This window comes from Asterias rubens, chromosome 5, assembly GCF_902459465.1.
Source record: "Asterias rubens chromosome 5, eAstRub1.3, whole genome shotgun sequence".
Classification (NCBI taxonomy): domain Eukaryota; kingdom Metazoa; phylum Echinodermata; class Asteroidea; order Forcipulatida; family Asteriidae; genus Asterias; species Asterias rubens.
Genome location: NC_047066.1, coordinates 1416971 through 1442448, shown reverse-complemented (window position 1 = coordinate 1442448; position 25478 = coordinate 1416971). Strand labels below are relative to the sequence as shown.

Here is a 25478-nt window from a genome sequence, read left to right as displayed (position 1 = left end):
GGGGCTGTCAAGGTTAAAACAAAAGTATAAAACTGTCATCAAAAGATGTGTAAAACCAGACCCTTGCCAACGATAAAAATATAATTATACAATATAAAAAGGAGATTACACTGAAACATTTTAGAATCACACAATAGAAATCATTAAAACACAAGCAAAACCAGACTATTGAAAACAAAAAACTAACCCACAACAAAACACCGCAGCGATAAGAGGAAGGGACAACAATTGAAAATAAAAAAACATAGAATGGACTAAAAAACCCTCAGAAAAATAAAATAAAAAATTAAATTGGCACAGAGTGCACCCTCACAGATTCATGCAAACCCACTGGGCCCGACGACAATGATAGCAGAGAGCCTCCCCAAACACCACCCAAAAAAGCACAAAGACCCCTTAGACAATTATTAAAGAAAACAACAATTAAAGCCACTAGCACTATTAACATACTAAAAATGAACTTCCTAAATATAACTCTATGCTGTGCGTTAGGCAGGTTAGGCAGTGACAAACTAGTTCCCTCGGCTTCGCCTCGGGAACTAGTTTGTCAACTTCTGATACCTCAGGGAGCTTATATCGACTAGTCACCCTCAAACCATGTTATATTTGTATATTATTATTTATATCAGGATTCCAGAGAAAAAAATATATCAGCGTATTGAACGCTTTTGTAAAAAGTACCCGGATGACAGCAATATTGTGTCAGTAAAAATTGGCGGATGGAGCAATATTGCTTCAATATTGCTCCATCCGAGCATTTTTACACTTGCACGCGCGTCACACGCGGCGACTGATGCAACGCTCACCATGTTGGGTAAGTTAGATTTACGTGTATTAACGCCGCGTCGACCATTACTCGTCCTAAATTAAGGATTATCCATGCAATTTGTATAACTCATAGGACTAGTCCTAACTCTTTGTGAAATCGGCCCCTCATCTCTTAGCGATAGATGTACATACGATACAGATCTCCTTTAAGACCTCTACAGATCTGGTCAGAATGTACATGTGGTTACCTTGAAGCACAACCTTCTTGAAACGAAAATCTCTCGTTCTCAGCATTTCCCAACCATCAAGCAATCCTGGAGATACAAACGTGTCCTCTTTCCCGCCAAAAACTGTAATGCTGCACTCCAATGGTTTCCGCAGCTTGGTTGGATATGCCTTACACATGCCAACTGCAGCTTCTATGCAGGGTATCAACCTACGCATAAGAGGTAGGTTGGAGAGAGTAGTGCTGTCCAGAAAACTAAATTTCACATTCTCTTCCTTCAGCACTTTCAGAACCAATAGTGGACTCGACTGCAACGTCTTCTTGATTCTTTCAAATGTTCCGGGAGATATTTGCAGCTCTTCTGGGTGAGGGTATGGCACTGTTGGTGCGTACCAGGAACTAACAAACAAATGCTTTGGACTCAATTCATCTTCAGCAATAAGAAGATGTCCAACTTCGAAGGCGATCAAGCTACCCATACTATGACCGAAAAATACAAAAGGCGTACCACGTAGTTTAGTCACTAAGTTGTCACGTATCAGTCGTGTGATCTCACTCAGGTTGTTTAAAGGTTGCTCGTCTTCTCGACCTTCCCAACCTGGTAGCTGAATCATTAATACCTGGATGCCATATCGAATCAAGTGTCCAACCCAGGAAGCGTACAGCGATGGTCCTGCACCATTTGACGGGAAACAGACAAGCTTTACTGCAACAGATGAGGGTGCTTCGCCCTCAACGACTACAATCCTCGGGGTAGATGCTGGTTCTCTGACGTCACTTTTCACACTTTCATCAATTCCATCTGCGGCATGTGTGAAAATACATTGTGTTATGTTCTTTGCAAGTTTTTCGATTGTGTTCTTATCATTCAGGAAGTCGACCACTCCCACGTTGACCTCAAACTGTTGGTTGACCAGTTGGCTGAACTCTGAAGCCTGAAGTGAGTCCAGACCTAAAGAGATGGGCGACGCGTCATATGGTACAGTATCTGTTAGCCCAAGATGTTGGCTCAAGAGCTCGGCCAACTTATTCGCAACCTTCTCGCGAGCTTTAGGAACCGGGAGCTTCAGAACAACTTGTCGTAGTGTGCTTTCGGCCACTGTCAGATAAACATCTCGATCATGAAAGATATCTTTCATCATAGACACTGTTCCTTGTGTTTCCTTGAAGTGCTTCACCATAAAACCACGATGTCTCTTGGCGTACAAAGCGCGGTTGAAGTAGCCGGAAATACCGAGTTGTGGTACGTGGGCTTTTAACGCACAACCGATGGCACCTAGAACATCATTCGGAGTCATGCTGTCGACACCGTTCGTTTGCCACATACGAAGTAGATCATTACGCACTGCAAAGCCAACATTGCTGATGACTCCTGCTTGCAGTGCAGTTGCTGGTAAACCTCGTGTGTGCCGATAGTGTGACAAGGAGTTCAGGAAGACATTGGCAGAGCAGTAGCTCGCTTGACCGGCATTTCCGACGAGAGATACAATCGAGGAGATCATTAGAAATCTATCAAGCTTTATGCCTAACTTTTCAGTCACCTGGTGTAAAAGCAAAGCTCCATAGGCTTTTGGCGCCATCACGCTGTTCCACGATTCAGTGGTGAGATTTAAAAGAAAACTGTCACTAAATGCAGCAGCACAGTGAAATATGCATTTTAAGGTTGGCCAGGTATCAGACCCTTTTTGCATTTTCTTTAATTCCCTCTCGACATCGGTGGCGTTGGAAACATCCATTCGGATGTGCTGAACATTAGCACCTGCTGCAGCAGCTTGTTGGATAACTTCCTTGATCTCATCATTCATTGGTCGCCTGGAACCAATGTAGATATATCGAGCTCCTCTGGCCACCAACCACTCCAACAACTTGAGACCAAACCCACTGGTACCCCCAGTAATGAAGTATGCAGATCCTTCATCAGCAATGAAACCATCTTGCTCAAGAGACAGTGGAAGAAGAACTTCATTTTCTCTTACTTCAAATATTTCTTCCTCTGGAATGGGTGTGTTTGATGCAGCAAGAGACGAAAAGTCTTTGACGTTTTCAAGATTAAATGACAAATGACCCACGGTGGTTGGATCAAACATCTTCCAGAGATCAGACAAAGCATGTGACATCTCATCAGCTGATAAACCCTCAACTACCGCCTGGACCTTGGGATCAAACATCATCATTTTCATTTGTGGGGGGAGAGTTGGAAGATGTGTATGGTTTCTCTGATGAGTGCTTTTTATTATCACAACAGTGGCGTTTCGTTTGAGCTTCGGTAACAACGACTTCAGGGATCTGTCCAGTCTTGATGAACTAGTACACAGAAACAGTACATCGATCGACGACTCGTTTACGCTGTTGGAGCCTCTCGCTATGGCACTTGAGTGTTTTGTGTCATGGTCATCACTTAGAATAACCGTGTCACCTCCTAATGCACGTGCTAAACGCTCTGCAGCTACAAAACTACCGTCAATTACATCTATCTTGAAACCCATTCGCAAGCTAGAAGACACTGGTATAAGCTGATTGAACAAGAGAGCATACGGTAGAAAATCTTTAACAACACTGACAGCTTCACTGCTGGTCAGGAAACTTGGAACTTCTGTCACATCAGAGAACTTTGATGTAATTTTTGACGAAATCTTTTGACAAGTGGTCAGCCTTACGAAGATGGTACCATTTTGGGCAATATCTGACGTGTTCACCGCTTGTCCTGCATATACGCACACAAACGACGGAGAACCACTTGTGACGTCCGACTCTTGAGAAGAGTAAACAGTAAAGGCTTCAACCTTAACGGTGAGTGATTCTTCGTCAATTTTATTAGCCTTCGATGGAGAATTTTTGACGAAGATGTGGTTGTTACCAGAGAATGTTTTGGCCTCTAAGGACCAGTCAGGTGTCGAGACAATGCCTGGACTATCTGAGATGTTTTCCATATGAATCCGGGGGGTTAGAATTTGACATGACGTTTCCCTTGCACTTCCTGTTTCTGTCTCTCGAGATGTAATACTTCGGACAACTAGGAAGTTTTCGTCACATAGAAGAGAATCAGCACGCTGGATTATTTCCCTTGAAATATTAGCACAGTCTTCACTATCTCCTGTGATCGGTAAGTCGATTACACTTCCACATAGAGAGGGTTCCTCGTGTGCCAAGGTCACCAAAAGAGCTGTAGTAACTGAAGCAAAAGGATGAACATCATCTCCTTCATTGTAGTATGCTCCCCTTGTCACCAGCAGTAATTGCAATTGCATTCTTTCATTTGTCTGCCTGATGCCATTAAAAACATCACACCAAGTCAACGGAACCTCTTGCAACTTCTCAAATTGGTTCTGCGACATAACATACTTTGTATTCAAGTCGAAGCCAAGAGCTTCTGATGAGGTTCTCATAAGAATGAAGATTGTGTCAGAGTCTTGATATTTAGAGAGGGCTTCCAGTACCTTCTTTGTTATTTCCGTTTTACCTGCAATGACGGTAAGATCGATGCCGTCTTCTTCCAACAGGCGTATCAAGGATAAACTTGTATTCGTGCCGTCAGAAAATATGACTATCTTCTTGTTGAGAGCAGCCGTTGATTCCGTTGAAGTGCATTTTAGAAACCCGAGGTTTTTACAGGATGTACTCCACACCTGATGCTGTGTCTTTTTGGCTTGAATTGTTTCAAACATAAGCTCCTTCACTGAGCAAAAGACCTTCCTCGTTTCGCTGTCTGCCACATCAATGTCACAAAAAGACTGTTGGTTAGTGTGATTCACCCTCATGTGGATGATGACACGTGGTGGCGTTTCTGAATGGAGAACGAACCGAGTTATACTTTTGGGAACGTGGTACATGGATTGCCATGTTTCGCCGGACAAATCTTGTTTCATTTGAGCTATTTTCAAGAGAAGAACAGCGAAAGACTGTAAAATGCTGTCCATAAAGGCTGGATGGTATACGTAACGATGAAACTCTCTTTGCACACTGGAAGGAGCTTCAGCAATTACTAGAGCCTCTTGGCAATCCTCTGAATGGGAAAAGGCTACCATTCCTCTGAATGTCGGTCCAAGCTGAAAGCCACACTTAAGAGCCAAACTATAGAAATCTTTAAGTGGAAGAGTATGAATACACTTTGTGGAGAGACTATCAACATCTATGCTATCTGCAGAGGCTAGTTGTGCACTATTATCATCTACATCCCGAGTAATGGTGAGATGGCAATGCTGTGTCCACTTCTTGGTTGATTCTTCGTGACTTCTGAGTGTGAACAAATACTCATCTGATGTCTTCTCCTCTACAGTTGTCTCCAAACAGCCTTCGCAGTCAGGTGCAAACATGAAACGGTCAAACGACAAACCAGAGAGTACCATTGGATAACAGTTGTTAAACAACGATCTAGCTGCTGCAAGGGCCGTCTCTGTGTAGGCAGCAGCTGGGACAACTACTGCACCTTGCAGTACATGGTCTTTCACCCAAGGAACTCTAGACGCATTCAGGTTAGCCCGCCATATCTTCACAAGGGAGTCCTTCAAGTAGAATGTCTTGCTTTGCTCACCAAGTAGAACATGTTCACCTGCTTCTATCGGAAACAAATAGCTCTTTTTTGCCTCTTGCGTCATACTTGAGCATTTCTCTCGTTGCCATGGGTAGTGTGGAATCGATACAACGCGGCGATAGGGTGGTTTGAACAAATATCGAAAGTCAACCTTTATACCGTTAACATGAAGCTTCATCTGAGACATTAGAAGGTTCTCTGAATCTGCCGCTATCTTACTGGTATCTCGTGGTCTCACTAATGACCCGGTAGAGATAAACTTGCCATCTGCGTTCTGCATCTCTGTGAATGTCTCTCGAAGAGCAGGAAGCAGCGATGGGTGGGGACCGACTTCGACGAAAACACGGTAGCCATCTCTTGCGAGTTTCTGAGTGGCTTCCATGAACGAGACTTGTTGACGTACATTTTGAAACCAATACTCTGGTGAGTTGGCTTCTTCGACCGTTAGGTAGCGACCAGTAACGGTCGACATCATGGGCAATGTTTTACTCTCACCCACTACTTTTTTAGTGATGAGCAATTTACCAACTTTATGGATGAATGGCTTTTTGACCACATCTTGCTGTCTGCTGTGGAATGCATTATTGACTTTAAGTACAACACATTTTACATTATCAGACTGAAGATCATTAACAAAACCCGCGACAGACGAGCTGTCGCCAGAAAATACAACCTGAGTTGGGCTATTAACAGCTGCTACATCCAGCAGCTTCCCATACTTGTTGTTCTTAGCTAGCTGTAGGGTGTCTTCAACACGGTATAAGACAGCTACCATCTTGCCTGATCCGCTGGTCTTCTGTAGTTCCCTCCCTCTACGGTAGATGAGCTTTACTGCCTGCTCCAAGCTGAGTAATCCTGCTGCATAGGCAGCTGCAACCTCTCCAACACTGTGTCCAACCACTGCGTTGGGTACCAGACCACGGTGTCTCCAAAGATCCACAAGTCCGATGGCTACTGCGCAAAGACATGGCTGGCTGATTTCTGTTCGGGTAAAACATCGTACAAACTCTTTTAAATAGAAAGCATGCAGGGTTATTACAGTGAATTATTGAATCAACGAAGATTTCTGCAATTCATGATTCATGTCGGAGAAAACCGAATGCAACACTTTGCAAGAAGTATAGATTCTTGTAATTGTTGTTCATTTCAGAGATCAAAACAAGAACAATCAGACAAAATTGTTCAGCATTGAGTCAAATTGGCGATAAAATAAACGAAATATATATCCACCTGTTTTGTTAATCTGTTCTTGGCTCGTTTCCGTTGTGAGCATGGCAACCAACGACCATTTAGTTCCACACTTTCGAAGTATGTCATCGATACTCTACAATGAAAACAAATGCAAAGATAAAATTGTTTATTTGGAGAAAAGCATTATCAGTTCCAAAAACGGTTTCCATAACGTGTTCTCAAAGTTACCTGAATCTTTGATGCGAAGACAGGCTGCGTGTGCATGAGTTCCCTGGCCACGCCCCACCACTGTGTTCCCATACCAGAGAACACGAATACAATCTGCTGCTTGGTGTCTGAAGTTGCTGAAGCTATGCCTTCCACATATCGAGCTTTGTCTTGAGGAACGTTGTCCAGTTTGTGCTGTAGTTGTTCAAGAGCATCCTCCCTCGATCGAATAATGAATCCGATACGGTTGGTGTGGTGATGGGATCGAACAGCTGCAGTGTAAAGTGCAGCTTTGAAAACGTTCTCGTTTTCGTTGATATCTGTGTCTTCCAACAAGTACTTAGTCCAGTCTCGTATTTTCTGGTGAACAGCTTCTTGATTAGCTGCAGATAGAAGAAGACAGCTCATCATGTCATCGTGATTTGTCAAGCTCTTGAAGTCATTTGGTGCAGATTGTGACCTCTCCAGAACAATGTTTGCGTTTGCTCCACCGAAACCAAAGGAGCTGCAGCAGGCAAGGGTTCGTTTCCCTTCTTTCGGCCAACAGGTCAACGTCTTTGGAATGTGAATCTGAAGAGTTTCGAGGTTCAAGTTTTCGTTTGGGGTTTGAAAATGGACAACACGCGGGATCTGTCTCTGATGTAGACTCAGTGCTACTTTGATTATTCCAGCCACTCCTGCTGCACCCTCTGTATGACCCAGATTGGATTTAACAGAACCGATGTAGAGTGGAGGATGTTGAGGACCACGATGGCTTCCCATGACCTCACCCAACGCACCAGCCTCTGTCTTATCACCAACTCTTGTTCCAGTACCGTGGGCCTCTGCATACACTATCTCTGAGGGGTGCACTCTGGCGTTGCGGCAAGCACTCTTCACCAGGTCAACTTGTGCTTCGTAACTGGGGTTTGCTATTCCCGGAGTACGTCCATCGTTACTGAGTGTACCTCCTCGTATGACTGCGTAAACACGATCTCCGTCCCTCAAGGCGTCACTCAAGAGTTTCAGGACAACGACACCAGCCCCTTCGCTTCGAGAATAACCGTCAGCTGATTGATCAAAACTTTTGCATTTCCCATCCCCTGAGAGCATTCCCGCCTGACAAAAGCCAATTGTAGCCGTAGGCATCAGTATCAAATTGACCCCACCAGCTAATGCAATAGGAATCGACTTTTGCTTCAATGCATCGCATGCTAAGTAGATCGAGTAGAGAGAGGACGAACAAGCAGTGTCCACTGAGAAACTTGGTCCACGCAGATCGAACTCATAGGAGATACGGTTGGACACCATGCATGAGTTAGTGCCCGAGTTGCTGTACTGGTTCATGTTGTGGTACGGTGTACTTGTTAATGAGGTGTACTCCTGTGCAGTGACGCCCATGTACACACCGGTCTGAGATCCTCGTAATGCTGACGCGGGTATCCCAGCGTTCTCCAAAGCCTCCCACGTGACTTCAAGAAGCAATCTGACCTGAGGGTCGAGATGGGCTGCTTCATCTAATGCATCAAATAATAAGCAACAACGTAACGATCTAATTAACATAATGGCTTTTAAAAGTACCGTAGTTGTTTCGGTGACACTGAGTTTGACAAAATGTATATTTCTAAACTTACCTGGTGGCATCTTAAAGAACTGTCTGTCAAACATGTATGGATCCTGCGAGATATATCCACCATTTTCAATGTACATTTTTCCTGCTGTTTTCTCTCCCGGACTCAGGAAGTAGCTGGTGTCGAAACGTTCAGGTGGTGTCGGTGTTGTGCAATCCAGGCCTTCCACCAACATCCTCCAGAAATGTTTGACGCTGTCGACTCCATTGCCATAGCGACATCCGATGCCCACTATGGCCACTTTTTGATTTGCGTTTGTGATTTGACATTGTGCTTCCATATTTGCATCACTCTGTGGTTCCAGGCCTTTTGGTCTGAAGGGAAATGTAAAACATGTTATACATATTGACGGAAATCTAACCTGTCTTAAAGACACTGGACACTATTGGTACTTGTCAATGGACAACTTCCGGACATTTGCTCACTGAAGCCCAGCACGCGTTGTTTAACACGTGAAATACATGGCCAAAAACGGCCCTTCACGCGAACATCCCCCTGCTAGCAAAAAGTGTTACTATGTATCAAACCAGATCGCTCAGTATTTGAAAGTATATAACATCCTCTTTAGGTACGATATATTTTCTTAATTTATGCCATTCGAGAACATAGGGCCTTTTTTGATTAAAAACTTGCTAAAAACGCTCAAAAGTGTAAATTCCTATGGAGGTCAACTCAGTTTAACCGGGGTTCGCTCACTAAATTGAACGGCAAAGCTGTTCCATTCATCTAATACACAACTGGATCGCATGTCTAAATAAACTAGAGAAAATTCTCTTTCCAGTGATGTAAGAATAGTTTTGATTGGTCTAGAGGAATTTAGGGCTTTTTTCGATCCAATTGTTGATCTCTTTTCATCTGACGACGTGACCCCCTAATGAATATGTATTAGTATTATAGTCTGGTTCCATTTGTTATCAGTATGCAGCCAACGAACACGCTCGTTGTTTAGGGAACTAGTCCGTATTTTACACGCTTCCGTCCACGTGAAACACAAAGGCTGTACTCTGATCTAAGTCGACCAAATATAGATGTTCTTGTTCCTTTTGAGATCACTTCCAACATTTAAATTTGTCTAAATATCCAGCAATGAGGTGTAAACATTGAAGTCTTCGCGTTGGACTACCTCATTATTTTTAAGAGGGGTAAACTGTGTGACGACGGCGTACCGTGCATCAACTGCTTCGTGCTTGGTCTGAAGTTACGTGTGATGTAGATTTCTGAAGATGGGACGAAGGTAAGGACAGGTTTTTTTATGTTTCTTAACAGTACCGTTTTCATGAGTTTGATTACATTTATTAAATAAAGTTCAACTAGAAGCAAGACTTGCATGACATATTAAACTTTAAAGAACTGTCTGGGGAAAATAATTGGGAAAAATGCCGACGGTGAGAGTGAGAGTGAGAGTGAGAGTGCACAGAGCAAGGGTGAGAGTTACTGATGGGTTGATGTGCTTAGAATGTACAGAAATATAAACTCAAAAGAGTAACAATTATTGCACTTATTATTGTTTAACTTTCAACGAGAACAATCTTAACACGTTTAGTTCAAGACCATTTTGTCCTGTCATCATTAACTAGATCCGACCCATAATTTAATTTTTTTATTTTCATACACTTGCAGTTTATTTCAAACTTCACCACATCATCAAAAACAAACTTTATACAAATTTACTCTTTTTTTTTATGTGCGTCCATTAATCTTTTTATAGAAGACCTTTTGAGTTTTGTTGTACATAATTGTGAGTGTGATACTGATGGTGATTTTTATGTTTTTATGTTCTAAACAGACAGTGATGGCTAGTGCATTCCCCGTGAGGAGGAGTACCAGACGAATAAATCAAATAAACTACCGGAAACTCAACAGCGGCCCCACCCTTCAGGAGGACAAGATTAAAAGTAAGACTTGGTCAGTATCAAAATTGTATTCGCTAGTCATCACTGACTCTAAAGTTATCCAAGATAAACTCTTTGTGAAGGTCCACTATACAGACGAAGGGTGGACTTCAACGGAATTTGATGAATGGCGTGATGCCAGTGAAATAATTGACGTGCCGGATTGCCATACGGACTTCACTCCGGAACTGAGAGAGCTGTTTATTGAGCAGCTCAAAACATCGGTGAAGGAGTCTCTCCACGGACAGCGTAAGATTGACAGTGTTGAGCTCCCAATTCCACGGAAACTGTTGGCTGAATTTGCCTCATTTGGCATCAAAGGGAAACGATCGCGCATCTTTATCAAGTCGCCTTCAGATTTAAACTGTCTACTTGGAGCTGGCGATTTTTCCTTCATAGAGCCAGGAACTTTGTCTTTTTATCTGAAGGAGAGGAAGCCTTTAGAGGAGTACTCACCAGATGGTAGCCTTCGTTTGATCCACAGAGGGTTTCAGTTCCAACTGAGATGCTCTCGCGGCATTGGAAACAGATACGATTTTGCAAATTTTTCTACGGTATAAATTTGGCATTTGGTGTATTTAAGTCTTTCATATATCCTCATTATTGTGTGTAATTTTATAAATATGTAGGTGACTTGCATTGTTCTCGTCATTTTGCATTCAACATGTAGTGAACATTAATTTATATGTAGGCCTAGGCTCCACCAACACTAGCGGCAGGTAATTTCCACGTTCTCTTGTGCTTTTTTGTTCACATATTGTTTTTTGTACACTGATCGATTGTCTTCCCAAGATGGGTGCCTTTGGGGCTTTCACTGTTGTTGCTTTGGCATTCATATATGCATTGTTCGACCAATTTGGTGCAGCCCTGAAGGGGAGAGTACTTACCCCAAAGTTGCTGAAATTGATGTTTCTGAAATTTTCCTCTTTTTAATTTGGTCAAAGATGTAAATGGACAACTATCATCTGGAAATGTTTAAACAGTGTTTCAACGTATAATAGCTCGCCATAGCTCGCCATTGATTTCAGCTCCTTGACATCGTTGCAAAGTAAGCTTGGCAGAATGTGGAATTTGTGGAAGAGTCAGAAAGGCTCAACTGGGCGATCACAGTTGAGCAGCAAATTTGAGAAAACTGTATACACTATGAAAGTTCCCCACAAAACTGGCAGCCCAACTAAGCGGAAATTGGAACAAGATTTGAAAAATGAAAAGAGTAAAAGGAGAAAAATTGAAGATAGTTTGACTACGGTTAGCAATGACTTGGTCGAGTGCCGAGAGGAGAAAGCGGAATTCAAAAGAAAACTTGATAGATATGCCAACCCCCAAAAACGTGAAAAAGGAGAACGGGGAAGAACAAAAGGAAAACAAAGCTATACGTACAGTGAAAGACAAAGACGCATACACAAACACAACCAAATCACTTTCATTAAAGATCTTCTGGGGTACAAAAAAAGATTTGTTGAGTGTTGAATTCCTAGATGAAGATGGGAACACAGTGAAGGTTGTTCAGAATGACAAGGATCACATAGTAAGCACTTCATGCCAAATAAGTGAAGATGATATCGATGAGATGATATTCATCATGGACTCGTTTAATGTTACACAAAATGCTTACCATGAAATTGCCCAGCGTTGTTATAGTGTTCTTCCTAGAGCATGTAGGATTGCGAAACGAAAAAATGAGCTAAATGAAAACTTTGTAATGAAAACATTGGAGGGCGAATTTCACGGCGTCTTCATGTCACTGAAAACTCACCTAGTACAGTTATTGAGTAATGACTCTAACACTCATTTTATTCAAAACGGGAGAGTAAAGATAAAATTCAGTGTGGATGGAACCAGAGCTTGAACTAAAAAACACTTGGTAAACATGAGCTACACAGTAATTGATGACAAAAATTGTATGTCAGAACGTGGAAACTACTTGCTAGCTATTGTTCAGTGTCCAGAGACAAGAAATTGTTTACGCAGAGCCCTCAAAGACCTGTTTGACGATTTTAATTCATTTGATTTTATTGAAACTGATGGTAAACTGATTGAAGTTGTCAAGTTTGTAGGCGGGGACCTAAAGTTTCTTAATCAGGTCACAGGCATCGGAGGCTTTGCGTCAACATACTCTTGTCTCTGGTGTAAATGTACTAAACAGGACAGGTCAGATGTGACCAAAAAGTGGTCTATGACTGACACTACTCAGGGTGCTCGGACTGTAGAACAAATTACAGAGTGTGCTAAAATGCACAAAAAGAGCACAACAAAGTTCAATTGTGATGCCGAACCAATTTTTTCATCAGTTTCAATATCTGGTTATTCCCGACACATAACATCTCTTTTTGCGAATTATGGACCAGTTGGTGTACCAACTCACTTACTATCTAAAACATCTGGATAACTGTATAAAGCTCACTTCAAACCTCAATCTTGACAAATGCAACAACCTCATGAGATTTCAAAATTTCATCATCAAACTCGGTATCACAGATTTGAAGTACATTATTCATGATGGCAAAATCCAATCAAGATCATTTACTGGCCCCGAGCATAGGAGAATACTTTCAAATATAGATTTAAATGTTCTCATCCCAGACCATCCCAAACTGACAAGTATTCAAGCCCTTTGGAACTTGTTTAAGGAGTTGGTGGCTCAGTAAAATAAGGAGCTGGAGCCAGTCGATATTGATCGGTTTGAATCTTCAGCAAAGGAATGGTTAACATTGTATCAAACTGTGTACTTAGCCAAAGATATCACCCCATACATGCATGTGCTAGGGTATCATGTCCCTGAGGTAATGCGAGCGCGTGGTAACATCTCACTCTTCTGCCAACAAGGCCTAGAAAAACTAAATGACCTTGTCACAAAGTGGTATTTTCGGTCATCCAACTTTGGGAAAAATGCTTTGAAACAGATAATGCAAAAGCAAAATCGTCTGAGACTGCTAGAGTCAAAATGTAAGCGATCCCCAAAATGGCTAGTTAGGTGCAGTATTTGCCACAAACAAAATCACCATAATCGGACAACATGCCCAGAACATATTCAATGAATGACTAAGTACACCGTTTGATACATTAAACATGTTAACCATTCCTTTCCTAAGTATGTATCGCCATGGTATCGCCAACTGTATTTTTGATGTGAAACTGAGTGATCAAAGTAACACGATCAATACTGCCTTTGAATACACTTTTTTCAAAATATTTAGATGTGTACGTACATAGATAGCATTGTAAAATGCATTCGTTTATTTTTATGTGTTGCTTTATTGAAAGTTGTACGAGTCATTTTAGCCTTTGAAAAAGACTCTGTTAGGGTCGAAACATGAGGCAGTATAAGTATTTTTGTTTATTTTTTACATGTGAGTAGTTAGCACTATAATATTTTGTTAGTCTTAGTTTGAAATGTTTTTGGTTGTAGTAATGTTTTATTATCACTCTGTTTTGTTTTATTGATGCCAATGGAAACGCTGTAACATCGAAAACAATCCATACTTGCCGTTTTTATACCTCTACAAATCTTGTAAGACTTAAACAAACATTATTATGCAGGCAGCTGAACAAAAATATTTTATCTTCACGTTAAATTATTAATTGTTTTATTGGTGTTTATACTAAGTTTATTGCCAAAAAACATTTGCCAGTATTATGCTGTTATTTGCCATAAACAACTAAAATAATGTCATTCAACCATGGAAGAAAACTAGGTTCTTTCAACTGACTTTAGCCATTTTTTACAGCAGGTCAATACACCAATGCAATTTTGATAAAACATTAGCTTCTTACTCTTATATTTTTATAAAAGTCATAATATGTCGTAATATATGTGTTGTTACTTAAGCATGTAATTAATGTTCTTTGGTGTTGAGTAAATAAATACCGGAAATAACATGAACATCACACACTCTATGCCTATCACTTGAATTCCTTGTGTATTTTGAACACCTCAACATTTACTTACCCCCTTTTTCTTAAATGGTTTGACCCTATGAACTGCTACTGCTGTGACCGGCATGTATATTCATGTAACTGCGCCAATAAAGTATCTGAACACTTACAAATGGTCAGATATATCGGAACCTGAAACAGTATGCCAAAAACTAATTATTCATTTCGAGTCACCGTTAATTTCTGCACATTTTGACACATCTTGTGTTGCGCTACGATGTTGTTTGGTGGATTTACGGGCACTTGAGTGGCTTAAGGTCGAATTTCAAAAGTTGCAAAAGCCCCTATTCAAGCTAAATCGTTGTATTGTGACGAGTAAGATCGGCGTTTCTTTTGCTCGCCTTTTGTAAATGATGTTTTTTTGGTCGCGTTTTGGATAAATCGGTTGCGATGAACATACTCACCAATAATTGTCAGTAACCAAGTAAATGGGGTCAAAGATGGGAGGCATACAACAATGGTAAGACAGGGAAAGGTGTTTCAAGATAACAGGAAAGATGGCTCAAACGACCAAACAGGAAAGAGGACGGATCGTTGGTTTGATAGAAGCCGGTACGTCGATGCGAGGTAAAAACGTCACCAGCGACGGTCAGTAAATGGTGGAATCGCTACCAAGCTCAGGGAAATGTGGACGACCTGCCAAGGAGTGGCCGTCCGAGGGTGACTTCTGCAGCAGAAGAAAGTGAACAAGTCCATAAAGCCTGACACCACTCTCGAGGGGTTTGCGACGCATCCTGATCAGGAAATGGCGGGGGATTGACCAGGGACAGATCAGAGGTCTCATTGAGAGTATGAGAAGACGACTCCTTGCCGTTCAGGTCAATGATGGAGGACACACCAAGAATGGAGGACAGGATAACAGCAGTTTTAGAGTTAAAGATACGGCAATTAATTTTATGGTCATGTAAACGAAACGAGTTTGTGTCTTTTGTCTTGATTTTGTCTGAGTGTGATGCTTATGTGAGTTCCCTTTTGGAATTGGGGTGAATAGGGGCTTTTGCAACTTTTGAAATTACATTAAGCCACTCAAGTGTCCATAAATCCACCAAACAACATCGTAGCGCAATACAAGATGTGTCAAAACGTGCAGAAATTAACGGTGAATAGAAACAAACAATTAAATTTTTGTATACTATTTCAGGTTCCGATAAATCTGACCATTTGTAAGTGTTTAGATACTTTATTGGCGCAGTTTATGTGTTAGTGTGTGCACACACGCTGTGTGTGGGAGCAGGGGCTTATTTTCTGTCCGAAATGGGGTCAAAGTTTTTCATATAGACCAGTCTTCGCACTTGGTGTATCTCAACATTACATAAAATAACAAACCTGTGAAATTTTGAGCTCAATCGGTCGTCGAAGTTGCGAAATAATAATGAAAGAAAAAACACCCTTGTCACACGAAGTTTTGCGCTTTCAAAAGCTTGACTTCGAGACCTCAAGCTTTAAATCTGAGGTCTTAAAATCAAATTCGATGAAAATGACCTCTTTCTCGAAAACTACATTACTTCAGAGGGAGCTGTTTCTCACAATGTTTTATACCATCAACCTGTCCCCATTACTCGTCACCAAGTAAGGTGTTGTGCCAATCATTATTTTGAGTAATTACCAATAGTGTCCCATGCTTTTCAGCCAGTGCAATGAGCCAAGTGTCACGTCCAAAAGGATTCACATTTGACGTACTATTATTATTATTATTTTTTTTTTTTTTACTTTGCAAAGCCTATAGTCAGTTTACAATCTCATTGATGCCTTAGACTGGACCATTCCACATATTGTGACCCACTCTGTGAAAATAAGTCAGATGTCGCCCAAATGCATTATTGTGTAATGGGCATTTTAATGTGGAAAATATAGACCAATTTAGAAACTTTAGAACATTTATTTTAGGCAATAAAGCTATGAATACAACAATTTTGTGATCATACTTTAGTCGTTTTAAACAAAAATTTATATACTGGCTGAATTCAAACGGGAGTAACTCAGCAACGCGATACACCCCATAGCTTAGACAATTATACCAACTAAATGGTGCTGGTGTGTTCTTTCCAGCCATGCATATAACTCAATTCTTCGACTAGTCAACATCTGACTCATTTTCACAGATAAGGGGGTTTGGAAAAGGGCGGGGTCAGTTACCAGGCTTGTGGTTATGGGCTTGGGATTTTTTTTTCACACAGCGTACATATTATCTGTGCCACAAACGGAAGCGTAATGTCACCACGACATAAGAATCCCGCTTTTATCGTGTATGTACACAATTCAATTCATTTTTTTTTTTTTTTTTTAAATTGGTTTATTTTCATATAAAAATACAACACCAAATAAAAAGTCACAGACTAATGGCATTTGGTTAACAATAACATTACATCAAAAATATATGTACAAGTAGATATGTTAATACAATAATATTAAAAATATTACTAGTAAGAGTTAAACAGACAAACAGGAATTGGGAAAACAGCCATAGACAGTAGGGGGGATTTGTGGACACAAAATTAAAACAAACATAAGGGAGTTTTAAACAAAACAGCAACATTCAGTAGGCAAGGGAGATTTGGACACAACAGGAGCACAACAGAAATAAAATGGAGCTGTTATCATGAACTGATTGAGTTAAGCATCTGGAGCACTGAGGGGACAGGCGAGTTTTTGTATCTTTGAGATTTGTATCTGAAGGTGTTGCAATTGCCTGGTGTTTCTTAAAGTATGCTCTGATAAATAGTTAGATTTACGTTCTGGGGGAGGAGGTGGGCGCGATGATTATCAGAAGTAAGCAGTGACTTGGAAAATAGGTGTTTACGCCTTTCGTTCAATGATTCAAGTCTAAAAAAAATTCAAGTGATCTAGATAAGAAAAAACATTCGGATAAGCAATAATACGCAAAGCCCTTTTTTGAACTTGTTCAATGTTATAAGCTTGTATTTCAGTGATTCCCGATGACCACACAGCAACAGCGGATACGAGTAATGGGCGAATGTATAGTTTATAAATAACAATGAGGTCATTGGCTTGAACTTGATTTTTCTTTAATTTACTTAGTGTGTAAAGTCGTCGTGAAGCCATACTGACTATCTGTTGAACTTGTTGGTCCCATTTGAGATTATTTTGAATGGTAATCCCAAGTGAACGGTAATCCAATGTACTTATTAAATTTCGTTTACTCTCTAAATGTATAAAAAGCACCACTCTTTACATTTCGAGAAGCTGTCCCTCATATGGCTCTTTAAAAACAGTGGTGGTTATTTCACTCTTTTAAAGGAGTTTCACTCCAAGACAGAGTGAAAAATCACTTTAAAAATATGCAAACTTCAATCTAAAAGAGTGGAAGACCACTTGAAAAAGAGTTGACCCTCATATGGCTCTTTAAAAAGAGTGGTGGTTATTTCACTCGGTCTCTACGGCCATCTAAACATATCAAATAATAACCGTTGCAAACGAATGGGTCTTCAAAGACCGTTGGACATTGATTGTAGGCTGGTATTTGGTACTGAATTTTGTCAAACTTAGAAAATATACGGATATTTTTCACCCAATTCACCCAAAGATAGCCTTCTGCTACTGGTCTGTCTGCTACAGACTCACATCGCAGGCCTCAGCTCTATCTCTCTTAAAATTGCTGCCTTCTCTCGAAAGATCAATGATTGTTCTGAATAAAATTGTACTGATTTCGCCCGCAATCACTCTAACATTCCTCATTTACAATAAAAAACATTAGCACATTCCCTAAATTCCTGGAAATAATAAAGAAAAAACATTAACTTTGCAACCTTCTCTCAGGAAGACAAAGCTCGACAAATTGAGGAACAAATGAGTTTAATTTAAAAGCACCACAATTACATCGTGTCGTCCATTGCTATCCTGCAAAAGTATAACAAAAACTTTAATTGAAAGGAAAAAAACGGAAGTCAATAACCCTGTAGGTCTGGAGATAAACATTTGTATTTTAACATTTCATTTTTGGTACCCGTAGTGGCCTTGATAAACAGTCCTCAAAAAAGAAATGAAAATCTTACCTCAAGTTCAGAAGTTTATTGCTCAATGTTTGGACATACCTCTGAGGCCATGGTTGTCTGAAACCTTTCTGGCTTCGTCATCGAAACCTCAGCTTTTCCCAACTAACATCAAATGAATCACGTGACCAAACCGGCATTTTGGTATTGGACACACACATCTGTCTCATTTACATATCGTTTAATCTCAGTCTGACAGTGTGGAATTCCCCCCCCCCCCCAAAAAAAAAAAAAAAAAAAAAAAAAAAAAAAAAAACACTTGGGTATTTCCAATAACTGGCTTGCAGTACGAACATGTACTTGTTGTTTGTCAGGGCAGAGTTCCTATATTTTAGTCAACATACCGCCGCCAGACAAAGGTTTTGCTGCATTGGGCCCCGGCAGACACCTCCCCTCCCCTGGGTTAAACATCAGAGGAACCACCTGAAACCAAGTTGAAGTTACCAATAACAGGATTCTTAATACAAGTTTCAACTGTTAGACAAAGTTTCATGTAAATCTGAGCTAATACCTGAATGAATTAGTGTCAATATCACAAAATTAATCCTAGACTTGACCCAAGTGTCCCAATCCCGTGGTAGTCGTTTTATTTTAAGTCCACATCAGAAAAATCCCCAACCTGTGCCGGGACCACCATTAATAACTTCATATCGACGGCATATGAATCTCTCGCTTGAGAACTGGACTTGAATAAAGACAACATTAACTCACATCCAAGCCTGTAGTCATTTCATAGTATGTGATTTGACCGTGGCATGTACGAAATCAAGGTTTAGGCTAACATTTTCCGATTACCTCATAGGTTTCACTTATGTTTATACGTCTTTCTAGTGATGATAGTCATTTAAAATTAGCATAACTTTTCAAATGTCTACTACTATTTCCTAGCCAATATGACAGTCTACTGCGCCATTTTGATTCAATCGTAGTTATAATATTTATTTCACAGTGTATTGGGAACAGTCTTAAAGCAACATACATGCGCAATGACAGTTTGAAACAAACACAAGATTCTACCAAATAAGTCAAATGTACACAACAATTGATCATGTTTTACTTAATGATGAAATGGAACTCCAACAAACAGAGCCATATGTTTTTTTACGTGGATTTTGACCACAGTTTGCCACGAAGTTCTAAGCCATGCAGTACAAGTTTCCAAATCTGTCAGTATATTTCCCGCAGCTTCTGAAATTAATTCCTATATAAGGAGCCATGTCCACCATTGTGTGCGATCAATGTTGGATGTGCGCCAAGTTCAGTTAATGTTTTACCTAGATTGACAATGATTGGCTATAGTGCTTGAATAAATAAATTCGGGAATAACAAGGGGAAAGTCCGACATTTTCCGCACAAGAGAAGTAAATAACAAAAATATTCAAAAGTTACCACGGTCAGTCGTCGTCGCAGCATGAACTCAACGCACTCGTTGTACGATAGCGGCGAATTCACACGGGTTTTCGTTCATATTACTTTAGTTACTATTCTCATCTCTACGATCCTATAAACCATCGCACTAGGGATTTGTCTTCTATGACGTCAGAATCGGAAACTGAGTAACACGCGGTGCGGTGCAATGCACCTTATACCGCATACATTCTACAGTTGCTGGTTCATGTTTGAAAGTCGGTTAAAACAAAAATTGCCGTGTTATCCTTATATAACCTCTCTGGATTTATTTAAGTTTCCATACACACGTTTTTTGCTCAGTTGAAATACCTAATGGCACTGTGTTCGTTACTGGTTTTTTCCCAAAGATTTTTTTCACTTGCGTTTTTCTGTAGTGCACTCGATACCGTGGTGGTTCATGGGGTCATTTAAAAAAAAAAACGACCAAACATCAACCAATAATGTTGTTCTTGACTTTTTGTTTGTTGTGGTATTTATTTATTTGTTTGTTTGTGCTTTTGAATTGGGTATTTTGTTTGTGTGTTGAATGCTTGTTTGTTCGTTTTCGGTTTTGTTTGCTTGTTTTGTGTTGTGGTTTTTAGTTTGTTGTATTAATGTGTTAAGGAAACAACCACAAAACCATTAAAAAGTGCTTGTGATTTCCTTTACATAATGTGTTTCGAAAGTAACAAACACTTCGTTGTTTAATAGCACATGACTCAAATTTGACTGACAAAATAATCACCAGACATTAATCTAACGTCTAAGCTTTGAACTCTCCCACCCTTTACATACATCAACCAGCGCTTGGTATGACGTAGATCAGTTTCATTGGCAGGCGTACCTGAGTAAACATTTTATTCATCAATTATTAACCAAATATAGGAGTGCGTCGTTAATATATGCATGAACATTGGATTGGTTTTCCCAGACAAACAGCGGTTTCCAAAACGATGAAGTGATCGTTGTTGCTAACTAGAGAAAAAAAAAAATCGTTGTTGCATATCTCATCATAACAGTCAAAACAATAAAACTATATTTGTTTGTTGTGAACGAGGAAAGATCCAGCAAGGTCTTGGCTATCAAATTCAAGTTTTCGACCCCAAAACAACAACAGCAACAACAACATGAAATTCTATTGCATCGAAGAGAATATGAAATGAAATGAAAATCTTACCTCAAGTTCAGAAGTTTATTGCTCAATGTTTGGACATACCTCTGAGGCCATGGTTGTCTGAAACCTTTTTGGCTTCGTCATCGAAACCTCAGCTTTTCCCAACTAACATCAAATGAATCACGTGACCAAACCGGCATTTTGGTATTGGACACACACATCTGTCTCATTTACATATCGTTTAATCTCAGTCTGACAGTGTGGAATTCCCCCCCCCCTAAAAAAAAACAAAAAAAAAAAAACAAAAAACACTTGGGTATTTCCAATAACTGGCTTGCAGTACGAACATGTACTTGTTGTTTGTCAGGGCAGAGTTCCTATATTTTAGTCAACATACCGCCGCCAGACAAAGGTTTTGCTGCATTGGGCCCCGGCAGACACCTCCCCTCCCCTGGGTTAAACATCAGAGGAACCACCTGAAACCAAGTTGAAGTTACCAATAACAGGATTCTTAATACAAGTTTCAACTGTTAGACAAAGTTTCATGTAAATCTGAGCTAATACCTGAATGAATTAGTGTCAATATCACAAAATTAATCCTAGACTTGACCCAAGTGTCCCAATCCCGTGGTAGTCGTTTTATTTTAAGTCCACATCAGAAAAATCCCCAACCTGTGCCGGGACCACCATTAATAACTTCATATCGACGGCATATGAATCTCTCGCTTGAGAACTGGACTTGAATAAAGACAACATTAACTCACATCCAAGCCTGTAGTCATTTCATAGTATGTGATTTGACCGTGGCATGTACGAAATCAAGGTTTAGGCTAACATTTTCCGATTACCTCATAGGTTTCACTTATGTTTATACGTCTTTCTAGTGATGATAGTCATTTAAAATTAGCATAACTTTTCAAATGTCTACTACTATTTCCTAGCCAATATGACAGTCTACTGCGCCATTTTGATTCAATCGTAGTTATAATATTTATTTCACAGTGTATTGGGAACAGTCTTAAAGCAACATACATGCGCAATGACAGTTTGAAACAAACACAAGATTCTACCAAATAAGTCAAAATGTACACAAAAATTGATCATGTTTTACTTAATGATGAAATGGAACTCCAACAAACAGAGCCATATGTTTTTTTACGTGGATTTTGACCACAGTTTGCCACGAAGTTCTAAGCCATGCAGTACAAGTTTCCAAATCTGTCAGTATATTTCCCGCAGCTTCTGAAATTAATTCCTATATAAGGAGCCATGTCCACCATTGTGTGCGATCAATGTTGGATGTGCGCCAAGTTCAGTTAATGTTTTACCTAGATTGACAATGATTGGCTATAGTGCTTGAATAAATAAATTCGGGAATAACAAGGGGAAAGTCCGACATTTTCCGCACAAGAGAAGTAAATAACAAAAATATTCAAAAGTTACCACGGTCAGTCGTCGTCGCAGCATGAACTCAACGCACTCGTTGTACGATAGCGGCGAATTCACACGGGTTTTCGTTCATATTACTTTAGTTACTATTCTCATCTCTACGATCCTATAAACCATCGCACTAGGGATTTGTCTTCTATGACGTCAGAATCGGAAACTGAGTAACACGCGGTGCGGTGCAATGCACCTTATACCGCATACATTCTACAGTTGCTGGTTCATGTTTGAAAGTCGGTTAAAACAAAAATTGCCGTGTTATCCTTATATAACCTCTCTGGATTTATTTAAGTTTCCATACACACGTTTTTTGCTCAGTTGAAATACCTAATGGCACTGTGTTCGTTACTGGTTTTTTCCCAAAGATTTTTTTCACTTGCGTTTTTCTGTAGTGCACTCGATACCGTGGTGGTTCATGGGGTCATTTAAAAAAAAAAACGACCAAACATCAACCAATAATGTTGTTCTTGACTTTTTGTTTGTTGTGGTATTTATTTATTTGTTTGTTTGTGCTTTTGAATTGGGTATTTTGTTTGTGTGTTGAATGCTTGTTTGTTCGTTTTCGGTTTTGTTTGCTTGTTTTGTGTTGTGGTTTTTAGTTTGTTGTATTAATGTGTTAAGGAAACAACCACAAAACCATTAAAAAGTGCTTGTGATTTCCTTTACATAATGTGTTTCGAAAGTAACAAACACTTCGTTGTTTAATAGCACATGACTCAAAATTTGACTGACAAAATAATCACCAGACATTAATCTAACGTCTAAGCTTTGAACTCTCCCACCCTTTACATACATCAACCAGCGCTTGGTATGACGTAGATCAGTTTCATTGGCAGGCGTACCTGAGTAAACATTTTATTCATCAATTATTAACCAAATATAGGAGTGCGTCGTTAATATATGCATGAACATTGGATTGGTTTTCCCAGACAAACAGCGGTTTCCAAAACGATGAAGTGATCGTTGTTGCTAACTAGAGAAAAAAAAACAATCGTTGTTGCATATCTCATCATAACAGTCAAAACAATAAAACTATATTTGTTTGTTGTGAACGAGGAAAGATCCAGCAAGGTCTTGGCTATCAAATTCAAGTTTTCGACCCCAAAACAACAACAGCAACAACAACATGAAATTCTATTGCATCGAAGAGAATATGAAATGAAATGAAAATCTTACCTCAAGTTCAGAAGTTTATTGCTCAATGTTTGGACATACCTCTGAGGCCATGGTTGTCTGAAACCTTTTTGGCTTCGTCATCGAAATCTCAGCTTTTCCCAACTAACATCAAATGAATCACGTGACCAAACCGGCATTTTGGTATTGGACACACACATCTGTCTCATTTACATATCGTTTAATCTCAGTCTGACAGTGTGGAATTCCCCCCCCCCAAAAAAAACAAAAAAAAAAAAAAAAAAAAAAACACTTGGGTATTTCCAATAACTGGCTTGCAGTACGAACATGTACTTGTTGTTTGTCAGGGCAGAGTTCCTATATTTTAGTCAACATACCGCCGCCAGACAAAGGTTTTGCTGCATTGGGCCCCGGCAGACACCTCCCCTCCCCTGGGTTAAACATCAGAGGAACCACCTGAAACCAAGTTGAAGTTACCAATAACAGGATTCTTAATACAAGTTTCAACTGTTAGACAAAGTTTCATGTAAATCTGAGCTAATACCTGAATGAATTAGTGTCAATATCACAAAATTAATCCTAGACTTGACCCAAGTGTCCCAATCCCGTGGTAGTCGTTTTATTTTAAGTCCACATCAGAAAAATCCCCAACCTGTGCCGGGACCACCATTAATAACTTCATATCGACGGCATATGAATCTCTCGCTTGAGAACTGGACTTGAATAAAGACAACATTAACTCACATCCAAGCCTGTAGTCATTTCATAGTATGTGATTTGACCGTGGCATGTACGAAATCAAGGTTTAGGCTAACATTTTCCGATTACCTCATAGGTTTCACTTATGTTTATACGTCTTTCTAGTGATGATAGTCATTTAAAATTAGCATAACTTTTCAAATGTCTACTACTATTTCCTAGCCAATATGACAGTCTACTGCGCCATTTTGATTCAATCGTAGTTATAATATTTATTTCACAGTGTATTGGGAACAGTCTTAAAGCAACATACATGCGCAATGACAGTTTGAAACAAACACAAGATTCTACCAAATAAGTCAAAATGTACACAAAAATTGATCATGTTTTACTTAATGATGAAATGGAACTCCAACAAACAGAGCCATATGTTTTTTTACGTGGATTTTGACCACAGTTTGCCACGAAGTTCTAAGCCATGCAGTACAAGTTTCCAAATCTGTCAGTATATTTCCCGCAGCTTCTGAAATTAATTCCTATATAAGGAGCCATGTCCACCATTGTGTGCGATCAATGTTGGATGTGCGCCAAGTTCAGTTAATGTTTTACCTAGATTGACAATGATTGGCTATAGTGCTTGAATAAATAAATTCGGGAATAACAAGGGGAAAGTCCGACATTTTCCGCACAAGAGAAGTAAATAACAAAAATATTCAAAAGTTACCACGGTCAGTCGTCGTCGCAGCATGAACTCAACGCACTCGTTGTACGATAGCGGCGAATTCACACGGGTTTTCGTTCATATTACTTTAGTTACTATTCTCATCTCTACGATCCTATAAACCATCGCACTAGGGATTTGTCTTCTATGACGTCAGAATCGGAAACTGAGTAACACGCGGTGCGGTGCAATGCACCTTATACCGCATACATTCTACAGTTGCTGGTTCATGTTTGAAAGTCGGTTAAAACAAAAATTGCCGTGTTATCCTTATATAACCTCTCTGGATTTATTTAAGTTTCCATACACACGTTTTTTGCTCAGTTGAAATACCTAATGGCACTGTGTTCGTTACTGGTTTTTTTCCCAAAGATTTTTTTCACTTGCGTTTTTCTGTAGTGCACTCGATACCGTGGTGGTTCATGGGGTCATTTAAAAAAAAAAAACGACCAAACATCAACCAATAATGTTGTTCTTGACTTTTTGTTTGTTGTGGTATTTATTTATTTGTTTGTTTGTGCTTTTGAATTGGGTATTTTGTTTGTGTGTTGAATGCTTGTTTGTTCGTTTTCGGTTTTGTTTGCTTGTTTTGTGTTGTGGTTTT

General features: G+C 39.9%; 1 protein-coding gene across 1 annotated transcript; it reads right to left on the bottom strand.

Moving 5' to 3' along the window:
• Positions 1–915: 915 nt before the first annotated feature.
• LOC117289960 (phthiocerol/phenolphthiocerol synthesis polyketide synthase type I PpsD-like) lies at positions 916–18422 on the bottom strand. The gene is made up of 5 exons (XM_033771169.1): positions 18375–18422; positions 8537–8847; positions 6945–8419; positions 6756–6849; positions 916–6506 (listed from the first exon to the last, which is right to left on the bottom strand). Exons 2-5 carry the CDS (start codon positions 8811–8813, stop codon positions 934–936), a joined length of 7419 nt encoding a protein of 2472 aa, XP_033627060.1. The 5' UTR covers positions 8814–8847; positions 18375–18422; the 3' UTR covers positions 916–933.
• Positions 18423–25478: the final 7056 nt, after the last annotated feature.